The sequence below is a fragment of the Verticillium alfalfae genome, genomic scaffold, assembly GCF_000150825.1.
Source record: "Verticillium alfalfae VaMs.102 supercont1.1 genomic scaffold, whole genome shotgun sequence".
Classification (NCBI taxonomy): Eukaryota; Fungi; Ascomycota; class Sordariomycetes; order Glomerellales; family Plectosphaerellaceae; genus Verticillium; species Verticillium alfalfae.
This window is the reverse complement of record NW_003315038.1, coordinates 2,308,945-2,322,526: the sequence shown is the minus strand read 5'-3', so window position 1 is coordinate 2,322,526 and position 13,582 is coordinate 2,308,945. Positions and strand designations below refer to the sequence as shown.

Sequence of the window (13,582 nt, the reverse complement as noted above, 5' to 3'; positions counted from 1 at the left end):
GATGCAGCGCCTGTACTGCCCCCAAGTCGCCGAGCTTGAACTCAGCAATCAAGGGTAGCTCGTAATCGAGATGCATCGCACAAGGGGCACGCACCATGGGCAAGGCCCATGTGCAGAAGCGTAGGCTGTGTGGGATCGGCCACCTGGCCTGTACGTGCCCGACTTGCTCCTTGCGCGAGGCGGAAACGCGGCACTGAAGACGGCGGCCGATTTGATCGCGAACCCCGTGCGGCGTGTGACGGAGTATGACGACCACGAAGCGCAGACGCCTGGAGCCCGAAGCTTGGTGTCCTGTTCCACTGGGAAAGCAACAGCGAAACAACAAGCCAGCCGCCTAGACTGACAGCAGTTGTGCCGCTGCCACCTGCCCCCCCTGTCAATTTCAAGACAACAAATATGATACAGGGCGGCCGCGGCAGCGGTGCAAGACGGAGGCCGAGCCTATGCAAGATGAATCATCAGTCGGCGCCGACAGCCTCGACGCCCTTGTCAAGACTGATGCTGCGTCGCCCCAATTTCCATGTTCCCTCCTTGGCCCATGGGCGGTCCATGGATGGCCCATGATGGGAAATGCCAGCAAAGGCACGACGCAGGGTTATGGTGCAATGCTTCTTCGTGCGAAGGCGGTAAGGCTGACAATGGAGGACGGGCACAGTTATGCTGGTCTACATGGTACCTTGGGCACCTGGGGGCGCTGATGACAGCGGACGCGGCGTGCTAGAGCGACAAATGGTGAATGCACACTCACCCTCGCACTATCGTAAGCCCCCAAAAGGCCTTCCAGGTTGTCCAGATAGGTGCACCGAAGGTAGTTGCTACAAACCCATGCACGCACGGTGGTGCTGCTCATCTGACGGTTGAGTGATGGTCAGTAACAACGAAAGCAGAGGGCAGAAGTTGTTTGGTCGATCGCGCCCGGAAGAGGCCAAGGGCGACGACGAGGTGGAGTGGGACGAGTGGTGGAAGTCTATTTGACTCTGATGTAACCCAGATGCTGCGTGTGGGACAAGCGTGTGAAGCTGCTATGACACCAGCACCGGGGCGATGCCTCTATTCTCCGTGGGTCCATGGTGTTTTGCTCGGGCGCTGGACGCTGAATGCTTTGAGCAGCGATTGAGTCTTGACTGAAGAGAAGGGGGGCTGGGAGGGCCTCTGAAGCTGCTGGGTCGTGATCAGAGATCGATCAGTTGCCAAGTCGGCCCAAGGCGAGTCATGTAGATGGTCTCCGTCAAGTAGATACAGATGCGTAGCGACGCACAGGGATGAACGCACGCTGTAGCTACCTTACTGTGGCCACGCGCAATGCATTCAGAAGTGGCATGAGGATGAAGCAGAAGAAATGTTCCCCTGCTCCCAAGATGCAAGGCGCCAGTCGTCATGTCTGTCTTACCTGAACAGGTTTGACACGACTTCTTCTTTGGCCGCCCCAGTTCCGTTTTGGGCACCTTCGACTGATCAGGCGCGCGCGCGCGGGTCGGGCGCTGCTGCCCGCCAGGATAGCCTGCGTCCTCGTCATGGCCCGGCAGGAGCTATCCAGAGCTGGCTTCGCGCGCGCGATAGAGCCATGGTTGGCAGACGAGCGGCGCTAGGTGAATCCGAGTCCGAGGACCGAACCATGTATCTTTCTGGGTACCTCTTTCCCTTCCTTCCTCCTTCCCTACCTAGGTACCAGAGCAGGTAGGTAGCAGGCAATCATACAATTCATCAATTAAGCTCAGCCACTGACAACTCGGTTTCGGAAGGGGGTGCCAGGTCCACCTATGCCGCCCTCCGGCGGTGCTGCGTGCCTGCTTTCCCCATCATGCCCTTGTTACCTGGATCATTTGGCCACAGTACGACAATATTCTCCAATTCCCGCTTTGCCTTCTCTTTGTTTGAAAGAACTACTTGGCACTTGACGGCATACGGAACCCCCCCAAGTTTACTCCTGCAGCTGCAGCTTGTGCAAAAAGATCACCGCCAGGGTTGCAAACTCTGTCAAGGCTAGACCGCGGGGGGGAGGGGCAGGGGGGCATCTCGAGCACCACCAAACAAACCTACCTGGCCGCGCGGTTGCAATAGGGGATATCAGATCAGGCATGATTTCATCTCGAGGCACTGCCCAGACACTGCCTGCGCCCGTCGTGGCGCGATGGGACCCCAGTGCTCAAGTTGACTTGGCCAGTGCTACTACATATCCCCGTCACGAGCTTGTTTCTGGCGAGGGCCACCGGCACTTGTAGCGATTATTGACATGGGCATGCATGTACCAAGAAGCGGCTCGAAGCTTGTGCCGCAGCGAGCTGGCCTCGGACCTCCTCCATGTCGTCGACGCTGAGTTGATGCTCGCCGTCCAGTCGGTGAATTCGCGATACAAGAAAGCCGGCGACGGCCATTGCACATTGCATGTCGGCAACAAAAAAGACCGATACCGACTCGGTTGAGCGAATCGCTTTCGTTACTAGTCTTGGTGCCTTGGCCCTACCAGGCTTTTGGTAGGATCGACCACTAGCTGCTCGAGCTGCCCCCCACTACACGGCTCCAAGTGCCGTGTGCATGGTGATGGTCCATTGCCTGATATTCACGCTCCTATCCACCGTCAAGTAGCACGCTAACGAGAATGACACAGCGAGCCATTGTCGAGGCCAGCCCATCTTCGAGAACCCAAAATCGCGAACGGTGGCGTGGCCGATCCTAACATGGATGGCAGGCTTGGGCAGGCCAACATCGAACAAAGGTCAAACATGCCTGCACACGCCCTTCAACCTCCACTACCTACGATCCAGTATGGAATAACAAGCACGGTCTCCACGTTTCGGAACTTTCCACTCGTTGTTGCTCTATTTTAGTCAGCGGACTTCTCTCGGCAGCGCCCGCAACCACGGACTTTACGTTAATAATTTTTTTTTTGTGCATCAAGGGTTCCGGGAGATCTCATGCAGGCCATAACCCATGGCATAAGTGCACGAGATCACGGAAATGCACCCCATGATCTGTTTTCATGGAGAGATTCGGAACGGCAAATGGACGATTTGAAATTATTTTGTCATATCTTGTCAAACTTTGGAGAACTTGTGTGCGGAGATCCGCAGTCCGTGGAAAAGCCGCCGGCCGCCCATTCAATTTTGACGGCAACAAACAAGGCTGCGTCGCCCGAAAACGGACTCTCGGCCTTTGCCTTAAGCCAACAGTAACTGTGCCAGGCATCTTGGATCGTTCGGGCGAACCACGCTCTTATGTCCAAACTCCACCGTCTCCACCTCTGATCCGAGGCATGACGTCCAAGCGTAACGCTCTTTCGGTGCAGGTACCTGCCTGGACCTGCACACCAAGAAGGCGTGCCGCATGCCTCGACAGAAAGTTTGCGGACTTCAGATCTCCCGTCCATCCGCTCCTCGTACTAGAGTGCGTCCCTGCTGCCCCTGGTCTCGCTCGCGCTCGGGCGATGCTGCGGGATCGTAGAGGTTCCGCCCGCGGCGGACCTCCTGGCAAGCGGAGCCCCCACGGCGCCGCTGAGAAAAACATAGACGCCATGGCATCCTTGTCATTACCCGGTGATTGACAGCCTTCTTAGCTCGTTCGGCTTGTTGAACTGGAACCGCCAGCTCGGGTCTGGTGACGGATACTGCCAGCTGGCCGTCCACATTGGTGACATCACCACAAGACTGCATCGTTACGCGGCAGGAAGGTTAAATGGTCTCGACCGGTGCAAATTTAGCCAAGGCTCCGGCGGGCGTTCAAGACGCCTCTTCGGTCAGTAGCTTTGAAACATTTTACTTCTTTCCGACAGAGCTTGGCGACGATCAACACCCGACAACGTCTCCCGGCCCGGAGGCTTTCCTGTATCATCAGATCATGCCAGACTCGCCTGCCGGACGCTGGGATCCACGACGAGGAGCAACGTGGGTGCATGAAGGCTCGGGCCCCACCTAGGATGCACACGCCGTCAAGTAATCTGTGTGCAAAGTGCTGTTTGCGAGCGAGAAGCAGCAATGCATTGCTGTGCAGTTTGAATGCGAAAGGGTCCGCAGGCTTTGTGGGCGCGACCAGCCGCCGATGGCTCGGTACGGAGACGGCGACTCGGCATAATTCTGGGGCGATTAGTAGTCTCGAGGACGACTAAACAGCCCACCGGAATGGAAAAAACTTCAAATGACGCAGCATCAGTGCTCGCTTCGCAACTTGTGCCTCGGCTCGACCAGGTCATGGTCAGGCGCGCTGAGCATTGGAATTCAGTGGCTGAAAACCCGCCGAATGCATTTGTCGGTGTTGGGAACATTGACATCTTCATTGCAACAGCCGCCGGAACGCTACTACACAATGCGATGCCTGACTCGCTACGGAAGAGGGCAGCCAGAGATGTGGAGGAGAAATCAGGAAACGAAGCAAAGAGGGGGAGGGAAAACACGCTGGGATTACAGCAAAGTAGGCGTCACTATCAAAACAACATGATCAAGAGTCCCGCTCTCTCCTTTCCTCGTCATCACAGCTTTGCCTTGCCCGCGTCCTTGGCCGTGGCCCCATCCCGCGCCGCGCCGTCAACATCCTCTTGCGTCAGTCGCACGAGCCCCTCCTGGACGCAGGTGGCAAGCAGGGTGCCGTCGGCGGCAAATATGCGCTGCAGGACGACACCGCGGCCGTCACCGGCCCAGGGCGTGTCCATCTCGGAGAACATCCACTCGTCGGCGCGCACGCGGCGCGGGTCGTGAAAGTAGATGGAGTGGTCGAGACTGACGAGCATGCCGAGGGTCGGGCGGGCAGCCCAGTCGTCGGGCCCGTCGCCGAGGCCGTCAACGCGGTTCGAGCGCTCGACGTGGGCGCGCAGTGCCGGGTCGAGGTCGGCGACTTCGGACGGCGCAAAGGGGAAGCGCCAGAGCCGGTGCACACGCGACACGGTGCCGATGAAGTAGCTGTCCGACATGTAGGCGAGGGCGTTGAGGTGGGCGGCGTCCCCGCCCGGCAAGCGCTGATGGTGCCCGCCGCGCCCCGGTTTCCAAGACGCCGGCAGCCGCATCCCTGTGCTCCGTCGGCGGACCTTGCCCCTGTCCGCTGTCCCGCTTCCTGCCATGGTCAGCCTCCTCGCCGTCGTCACCGCCGACAATCTCAATGCTCCGGCTCTCAAAGGGCCCCCGCGCGATCCAGGCCTCCTGGTCGGCCGGCTCGTCGTCGGCGGGCGGGCAGACGCCGGCGGGCAGCGGTACGGCGTGGCGGGCCTGCTTCACGCCGCCGGCACCCTCGCGCACAAAGCTGGCCGTGACGGTGAAGATGCAGCGGCCGCGCTGGCGGGCCTGGACGGTGCGCGTGGCGAAGCTGCGGCCGTCGCGCACGCGCTCGACGTGGAACAGGATGGGAATCTCGGAGCTGCCGGCGAGCAAGAAGTAGCAGTGGCACGAGTGGATGAAGAACGGGGCCTCGCCGGGCGCGGGGTCCGGCACGGTGCGCTGGGCCGCCGACAGGGACTGGGCGATGACGGCGCCGCCAAAGATGCCGCGCGCCCCGGGCGGGTGCCAGGGCTGGCGCGTGTTGGTGAAGATGTCCTGTCTGCTTGTCAGGGGGGAGGGTCCATGCAGGGTCGATGTGGAGAGAGAGAGAGGGGGGGGGGCAACAGCAGGAGGAAAACTCACCGGCCCCAGAACGCCGAGTTCCGTCACCTCGAGGACATTTTCAATGTGGCTCTTCTCGGAATCGTAGGGCGGCGGCTTGACGAGCGTCGTGCGACCGCTGCTGCTGGACATGATGGCGACGAGGCCCCTAGCTGTCGTGACGTGTGCTTTGCGTCGTATTGGACCGAAGCTTCTTTCGAGGCTCCGAAGATCCACTCAAGGGATTCCTCGCTCGATATCGCGTTGCCCCGTCCAGCCGGGGTTATGTGTCCTGGCTGGGCTAAGTCTGATGGGAATATGATGGCCGATGAGACGAAGAACAAGAATAGAAAAAAACTCTGATGGAGATGGAGACCGGTTGGTTTGATGAGGGGCGGGAGAAAGGGGGCGGTTGAAGAGATAGATTGGAGACAGACCCATTCACAGGCAAGGCAAGTGAAGTGAGGTCGGTGGTGGTTTGAGATGGATGGTGACACAGACGCAGGCACAGGCAGGGGGCTGTTGCCGAGGTTCGGGCCACTGGCGCATGACAGGCCGTGGCACTGGCACTGGCAGTGGCTAGTGCCGACGTCTCCACCCGTGCCGTGTCTCCCCTCGGTAGCACGACCCGAGCCCGAGCGCCGGGTCGCTCCAGTCCATCAGGACCTTCCATGGCCCCCGATCCATCTTCTCATCTTCCCATATACCCGCCTTAAACCCTCTCCGCATGTGCTACTTATGTGATTGTGCGGGGGGTGCGGCTTTCCATGGACGGGCTAGAAGAAATGGTTCAAGACAAAACCCCGCCGACGAGGCAAAACAATCATCTCTCTATTGACCTTGCTCTGGCTACCCCAAGTACAACTAACTGCGTGTGCTACTCCAACCTCTCTCCCCTGCCCTCCGCACACCCAGATCAGCTCCTTCTCACTCGCCATGAACCCCTAGACAGGGACGCTCTACTGCTCCACGTCTTGGTAGATGGGCTCGAGTCCATGCCACGCCGATGTGTCACCCGTGCCCGCCTTCTCACGCTGCTCCCAGTACTTGCCGTTGAACTTCCAGTACTTCTCCCCCGTCACCTCCGAGAGCTCCTGCGTGAACCACGCCGGCGTGAACTCCTTGCCCTGCGTCTCGCGCGCCCGACGACGCGCCCGCTGCGCCTCCTCGAGCCGGTTCTTCTCCGTCGCCGCGAGGTCGTACTCGCCGTCCTCCATCGCCCGCTGGTCCGGTCGCAGACGCGAGTCCGTTGGCGCGATCCACGCCCGCAGATTGTCGTCGAGATGGTTGAACGTCAACACAAACGGCGTCAGGTTGAACGGAATGCCCTGCGGCCGCTCGTGCGCCTGCCAGATGAGGAACGCCTTGTTCGGGTCGTGCGTCTTGTTGTCGCCCGGGTCCTCCACCGTCGCCTCGTAGCCCGGCGTCAGTCGCGCGTAAAACTTCGAGTTCCACCGCCCGCCCAGGCTGTACCGCACCCGCCCATCCGCATCCACCACCTTGCCCTTGATCTTGAACGCGCTCGACGCCTTCCACCCGCGCGGTTCAAACTCCACCATGCACTTCTCACCAGTGCTGTGGTTCGTCACCTCCATCGGTCCGTAGTGGTCCAGCACCGGGTTGCCCGTGATGATGCCAATGACCGACGACGTCACCTTGTTCCACGTGTACAGGTCCTCCTTGCCCCCCGAGTTGGGCCGCAGCTTGAGATACCACGTGCCGAGCTGCGCCACGTCAAACGACTTGCCGTAAAACTTGGACTTGACTGACGCCTCGCCCCAGTACGTCCACTTGGGCGCCTCGGCCCACACGGCACCGATCGGCGGGTGGTGGCTGACCTGCTCGACAAAGAAGCGGTAATTCTTGTCTGGACGCACATACTCAAACGTCTCGCCCAGCAGCGGGTTGAATGGCTTCGCCACGCGACCAATCGTAGAGGCATACTCGCTGGCAGCGAACGCTGCCACGTAGAGCATTCGCTCCAGCGAGTCGCTGCGGTCCGCCGCCTGTTCCAGCAGGTCTGTATACTCCATGTCCTCACCAGCGCGGTACAGGAGCGACGTCGGCTCGTTAAAGGAGACGGGCAAGGTCATCTTGGTCATGTCTTTGCCGATCATTGATTTGAGGATACCCTGTTAGTGAATCTTGTTAGCTGACTGACTAATATGTCGTCAAGGGGGAAGAACTTCTTACCCAAAGCGAAATCTTGGGCCTGTCATCCGCATCCATCTTGAGCCTTGTGCGGACACCGTTTTCATAGCCCTTGAACGAGCTGCTGATGTCCAAGGTCCCGGAAACAACAACCTCCTTGGGCTCCGCTGTACCGTCAACCTCTGGGCCCGAGCGCTCGGCCGGGAGCTCGCTGACTTCAACCTCGCCCGCGTCCACGGCATCGAAGAACTCATCCGAAGCGTCCGACTCTGAGTCAGAGAGATCACTGATCTGGTCGAGCGCAGTCTGCTGCCTCACAATGCCGGCACCAGGCGCGCTCTTCGCCGCGCCATCGGTGCCGATCGCCTCATCAATGACCTCGGTGCCATCAGCCCTGTTGCTGTCTGTCACGGGTGCTTTGCTGACTGCCTCCCGCAGAGCACGCTTGGCCAGTTTCCTCTTCGTCTCGGCCTGGTCAACACGCTCCTCGAGAACCTCCTGCTCTTTGGCCACCTGCGCCATGCTTTCCTCCCACATGCGCCGCATGTCAATCTCGCGATCCAGCCGGTACTGCCAGTACGCATCGCGGTCCTTCGAGATGCGCAGCAGATCGCCCATGAGACCAGTCAAGCTGCGAACTGCAGCATCATATGTAGCGAGAGCCTGCGACACCTTGCCGTCAGACAGCGTAGCGGCCGGATTCTTGGAAGTCTCGGCGATGAGCGCCGCATTGACAGCTGCGATCGTGTCGAGCTGCAGCTTGGCAGACTGCGCAGTGATGTTGAACGCATCCCTCGTCACAGCCGGGCCATCGCGATTGCTCGCCTCCTCAAAGTAGTCATCGTCGTCGTCATTTCCTCCCGCGTTAGTGTGGGTGTGGTTGCCGCCCATCCGAGACGCATCGCCTTCAGTCATCGCATCGGCGTAGTCGTCATCGACGCTGCCCACGGTACTGGCGGCCCTGTGCATAGAGTGACGAGGTCCAGACTGCGTTCGGTGGATTTGCGTGCTGGTTCTCCGCGTATCGGCCATGCTGGCGCTTTCGCTGGCGGGGTCGTTCATGGACAGCTCTGGAGATTTGCCAGCCTGGTCGGCCTTAGCTTGACGAAGCATCTCGGCACCACGAGCCTTCTGCTTCTCCTCCTCCTTGGCTTGGTCCTTGGTCCACTGAATGGAGTTGTTCAGCGCCCAGAACCATCTCTTGGCCTCGACTTCGTGGTTGGCCTTGAGGGTGTATTTGGGAGATGATTTGCCGATAATCTCAAATTTGGTCTTCTCGTCGGCGCTCATGTGAAGCTTGGCAATGCGCATGTTGATGGCGCCGCGGCAGGCCGAGCCAGCATCATCCTGGTGTTTGTAGTAACTCATGACACCGTCCTCTAGGACGAAGAACCTCAGCTGGTATCCCTTTCGGTAGTTGGTCCACTTCTTCAGGTAGCCAGACATCTCGCGGGCTTCTCTTCCGGCGAGAGGGTCACCCGGAGTGCTCGAGGAAGCGCCCTGGGATGCAGCATGACCAAGAACAGCCTTCTCTTGAATGCCCCTCTGGGCGGCCACGGCAGCAGGCGAGCGCTTGAGCATGGAACGAGTCGTGTCGTCCTTTGTGACATCTTGGGGGAGCTTGCCCTTACGATCTCGTCGGAATGGATCAGCACCGTGAAGAAGCAAGACTTGGATGAGCTGCGAGTTCTTTTTGCGAGCTGCCTCGTGTAAGAGGGTTCCTCCGTTTTGAACGGTCACGGTTTCGGTGCAGAATTCGGTGCTGTTAATGTCAAGAACCTGCTTGAGGCGCGGCTCTTCAAGAATGACCTCGAGCGCCTTGTAATCGCCCTGGGCAATGAGACCCTGGACCTGACGCACCTTGTCTTCGACAAATAGTGACCGCGACAGCTGGAGCTGTTGGAAGATTTCCGGGTTCCTCGCCGAGTCGATGGGCAGCCGGCCCTGCGTATTGGGAATGGCATCGTTGATGTCTTTTTGTTCGAGAAGCAGCTTGACAACCTGAGTCCGTCCTTGGGCTGCCGCGATGTGAAGCGGCGTGTTGCCCTCCTTGTCGCGTGAGTTGACATCTATGGAGCCGGTGCTGTTGTGAAGAACAAACTCGACGACAGGGTATTCTGCGCACTGGATGGCCAGGTGTAATATGGTGGTGTCATCCAAACCGGTGCCGTTCAGCGATCCGATGGAGGAAATGCTGGTCCGCGGACCGCCTTCGGCAGTTTCGCGAATGGCTCTGGAGATGGATGCCGTGTCGCCACTCCGCAGAGACTCGACGATGCGGAATTTTCGAACGGACTGCTCGAGAGACACGCCCTTGTTCTCGAGCGATACGCTGCCAGTCTTGGAAGCCAGGCCTGCGGGGCTCTGGTTGGAGGGTGTTCGTGCCAGGGCGGCGGAGGAGGCGGTAAGCTTGGCGCCCTGTGTTCGGGTGGAGGTCTGGTGGGATAGAGAGGCGCTCGACGAGAAGGACGGAGACAGGCCCGAGAAGCCAGAGTTGCCAGCATCGTCGGGGCCGGAAGAGTTCGAGGCGTCCTCTTCGTGACGAGAGTGGTTGCGACGGAGAAGGGCGAGGGCAGCGGCCGATTTGGACCGCTTATGGGCGGTGATGCTGTAGCCGCAGTGGCATTAGGACTGGTATGGTCGTCGCATGGGGGGGAGGGGAGAGTATTCAAATTTCGTTCAGGGGAGCGAGGGACGTACCTTTCGCCTGTGTCTGACATGATGACGCTGCTGTTCGAATCCTTGTCGAGGCAGCCAAGGCAAAGAAGAGCGACGATAGCAACAATAACAACCAGAATAGGGCACCTAGCTTATGCAACGCAGGAAATGACGGCCGCGGGCCGAAAGGCGTCGGGGAAATGTGTAGAGAACTGGATGAGGTAAGGCAGAGAGGGTCTCAGGAGATGGACTGTGCTTCACAGCATTTACATTCTCGGCAGACGCCCTACTCCACCAGTACTTGCGTAGAAACAGGCGCAGCTGGCCGCCGTTGAGGACCCTGATGCGGATGTTGTCCTCGGTGGCTGATACAGTTTGTTGTCAGGCGGGGCCTTGACTCGACCGAGACCTGAGGCTCTGGCAACGAGGGGCCACCGTAGTCTGATACCCTAATATAGGTACGAGTTGTGGAGGAACGGAATTCGGGCACTGGAAACGGCCGGTATGCACGAATGGCCCGTCGCGTAGTAGAGGAGGGTCTGAGCCACGATGATGAAGAGGTCGATGGCCGTGAGGGTAGGTGGTAGGTAGGTGGTAGGCAGTGTCAGGAGCAAGGATGGCGATGGAGTCGTGGATTGAGATACATATGGCCAGGCACAAAGTGGCCAGTTGAGGAAAGCACCAACCAGTCGTCCCGTTTCCCCTCTTCCACCTTGCTTTCGAGTGCAGGAGCCAGGCAATGACGTTCTTGCATGTGGGGTGGATGGAGCTCACGCCTGGTTGGAGCTCCAGCCAATGACGCCTCGGTGCCCTGAAGCTAGATCAGAAGATGACTAACAGCCCCTTGTTCACCTGCTCCAACGGACGGCTCCTCTTTCGTGTGCCATCTGCCTCAGGGCAATCCGTGCTTCGATCCGTGGTTGTGTCTCATCTCGTACAGTTACGATCACCTTGCTGCGCCGCCAACGTTGACGCGTCCCGGCCTTGAAGCGCTGTACGGCCCTTGCAATATACGGTAGCACAGAAAACATCGTATGATGAGGCTGGACACATGTTCTAGATCGGACCAAGATTGCGGCTACATGGATCCTGAACTTTGAGACTACTCACCAACACCAATAGATCAACCTACCACATCATTACTATGTAGATGCAGAATCAATACGACATCGAAGAGAACAAGCCGCCAATTATCCATGGTGGCCTACAGCAAAAGCCCAGCGACAACGACGGCGAGAGCCGCTGCGCTGATCATCCCGGTCTTTCCGGCACCAGCCTCTACGATGTGGCTCGGCTTCGGTAGCGCATGCGAGCCCGTAGCGTTGTGCCCAAGACCTGCAGGCGGAATCACAATGGTCGTGTACGGCTTCTTCACCGGAGGAATTGGTTCGCCGCTTTCCTTCGGGGGCGAGTCCTCCTCGTTGCCCTTATGGGGAACGTGAGGTCCGCCGCTAGGCTTGGGTGGCTGAGGAGCATCCGTCTTCGGTCCCTGTGGAACGTCACCCGTGGCAGGGCAGACGGTGGTGTACCATGTGACTTCAGTCGTGACCTGGCCAGAAGGGCAGTATGCCACATCAGGAGCGCAGGAGGTGACGGTATATGTCTTAGTCGTGTAGGCAGTACTCGTCGTCCAGACGGGTGCTGACGTGACAGGAGCTGACGTGATGGCGGGTGTCGGGGTCCCATCGCCAGTCTCCATGACAGGACAAACGGTCGTGTACAAGGGAATGGTCTCCGTAACGACATCCCCCTTGGTGCAGGGCACATCAGGGTTGCAGGACGTGATGGTGCGGGTGCTCGTGGCGTATACGGTGCTTGTGGTAAGCTCGACAGAGTCGGAGGACGTAGTGCTGGTGGGTCCAACGGACGAGGAGGACACGGTGATTGACGCCGTAATCGTTGAGTTGGATGGCAAACGACTACTGGTAGTGGTAGGTCCGGTGGGAGGCGCAGAGTCGCATCCAAACTCGAGCGCGTCGGCAGCGTGTTCATTGAAGTTCTTGCCATCAATGACGTTCTGAGCGCCCCTCGTCGCGTCCCAAAAGGATAGGCCTCCAAACTGACTCTTGTCCTTAAGCGCGCAGACAATTTCCTTCACCTGCTCGTTGTCGACATAGCCACTGCCACCTGCCGCAGGGCTCGCCAGCAGGCCGATAAAGATGTGTGCGTCCTTGCTCTGGTCGGTCTCCGACAGGACCCTCAGCCAATCATCATAGTTGATATTGTCAGAAGCCTGGCACCCAGGATTGTTGTAGAACTGGATGAACAAGGCATCGAACTGGGCGGCGTAGACAAGCTCCTTCAGTTGGAAGTACTCATCGGAAGTAGGGCACTGGGGGGCAGCTGTGATGTAGTAAGCAGGGTTGAGGGCGCGAAGGACCTCAACCATCCTGATGTAGGGCGCTTGGTTGGCTGATAACATGTCGTGGTCAGCCTGTGAAGCGGGAAGCGTACATGTATGCGAGCTTACGGTACTTGAACTCAATGTCAAAATCGAAGCCATCGACGGCCACATGCTCCGTCTCGCTGATGTCAAAGGGACGAGGGCCAGAGTAGGTAGGATCGTACGGGCCGAAGATGGAGTGGAGCTGTTCGGCGAAGGCTTCTCCCTCTTCCTCGTCCAAGACATCATAACTGCAAGGCTCGCCACCGGCGCAGTGTCCGCCAATGGACAGAAGAACCTTCTTGCCAATGCTCTGACAGTACCTGATGTCTGTCTTGATAGCATCACAGTTCATGATGAGAGAGGTCTCTTCGCCGTTGACCGGATTCACATAGAACTGCTCGCCACCACAGTGGCCGGCAAAGTTGGTTCCGGGATAGTCATTGCCGTACCTCGGGGACTTGTTCACAAAGGACAGAGTGACGGAGGTGACGCCGGGCGAGTCACAGTAGCTGGCCAGGCGATCCGTGGGCAGGCCCAGCTGGCCCCAGTAGAGGTTGAGCCCGCCATACGTGTTAGCGAAGGCGGGACCGGCACCGAGAGCCACGGCCAGGAGGGACTTTGAACATCATGTTGGTGATATACTTGGATATGAATGTGAAAATGTAGAAGGACTGTAAGGTGGCCGAAGCCTGTAGGTAGCGAGCGTGGAGAGGTGTTTGTGGGTTCATCTGAAAGGACGCAAACAAAGTGTCTGCAAAGCCGAAAATGGCTGTGATGTCGTCTCTGGTTTGACGATGAAGAGATGAGGAGACACGAGCAGCAGCAG

General features: G+C 58.8%; 3 protein-coding genes across 3 annotated transcripts; all 3 read right to left on the bottom strand.

The window, feature by feature from the left end:
* Nucleotides 1-4,462: 4,462 nt before the first annotated feature.
* VDBG_00712 (acyl-CoA thioesterase) lies at nt 4,463-5,714 on the bottom strand (the record flags this gene model as incomplete). The annotated part of the gene is made up of 4 exons (XM_003008984.1): nt 4,463-5,040; nt 5,163-5,226; nt 5,307-5,516; nt 5,604-5,714. 4 exons carry the CDS (start codon nt 5,712-5,714, stop codon nt 4,463-4,465), a joined length of 963 nt encoding a protein of 320 aa, XP_003009030.1.
* An 806-nt stretch (nt 5,715-6,520) lies between these two features.
* On the bottom strand, nt 6,521-10,531 carry VDBG_00711 (oxysterol-binding protein; the record flags this gene model as incomplete). The annotated part of the gene is made up of 3 exons (XM_003008983.1): nt 6,521-7,693; nt 7,755-10,320; nt 10,413-10,531. 3 exons carry the CDS (start codon nt 10,430-10,432, stop codon nt 6,521-6,523), a joined length of 3,759 nt encoding a protein of 1,252 aa, XP_003009029.1.
* Nucleotides 10,532-11,574: 1,043 nt separating this feature from the next.
* Nucleotides 11,575-13,108, bottom strand: VDBG_00710 (endochitinase; the record flags this gene model as incomplete). Its single annotated transcript, XM_003008982.1, has 2 exons — nt 11,575-12,782; nt 12,841-13,108. The coding sequence occupies 2 exons, from the start codon at nt 13,106-13,108 to the stop codon at nt 11,575-11,577; spliced, it is 1,476 nt and encodes a 491-aa protein (XP_003009028.1).
* Between the last annotated feature and the right edge of the window lie 474 nt (nt 13,109-13,582).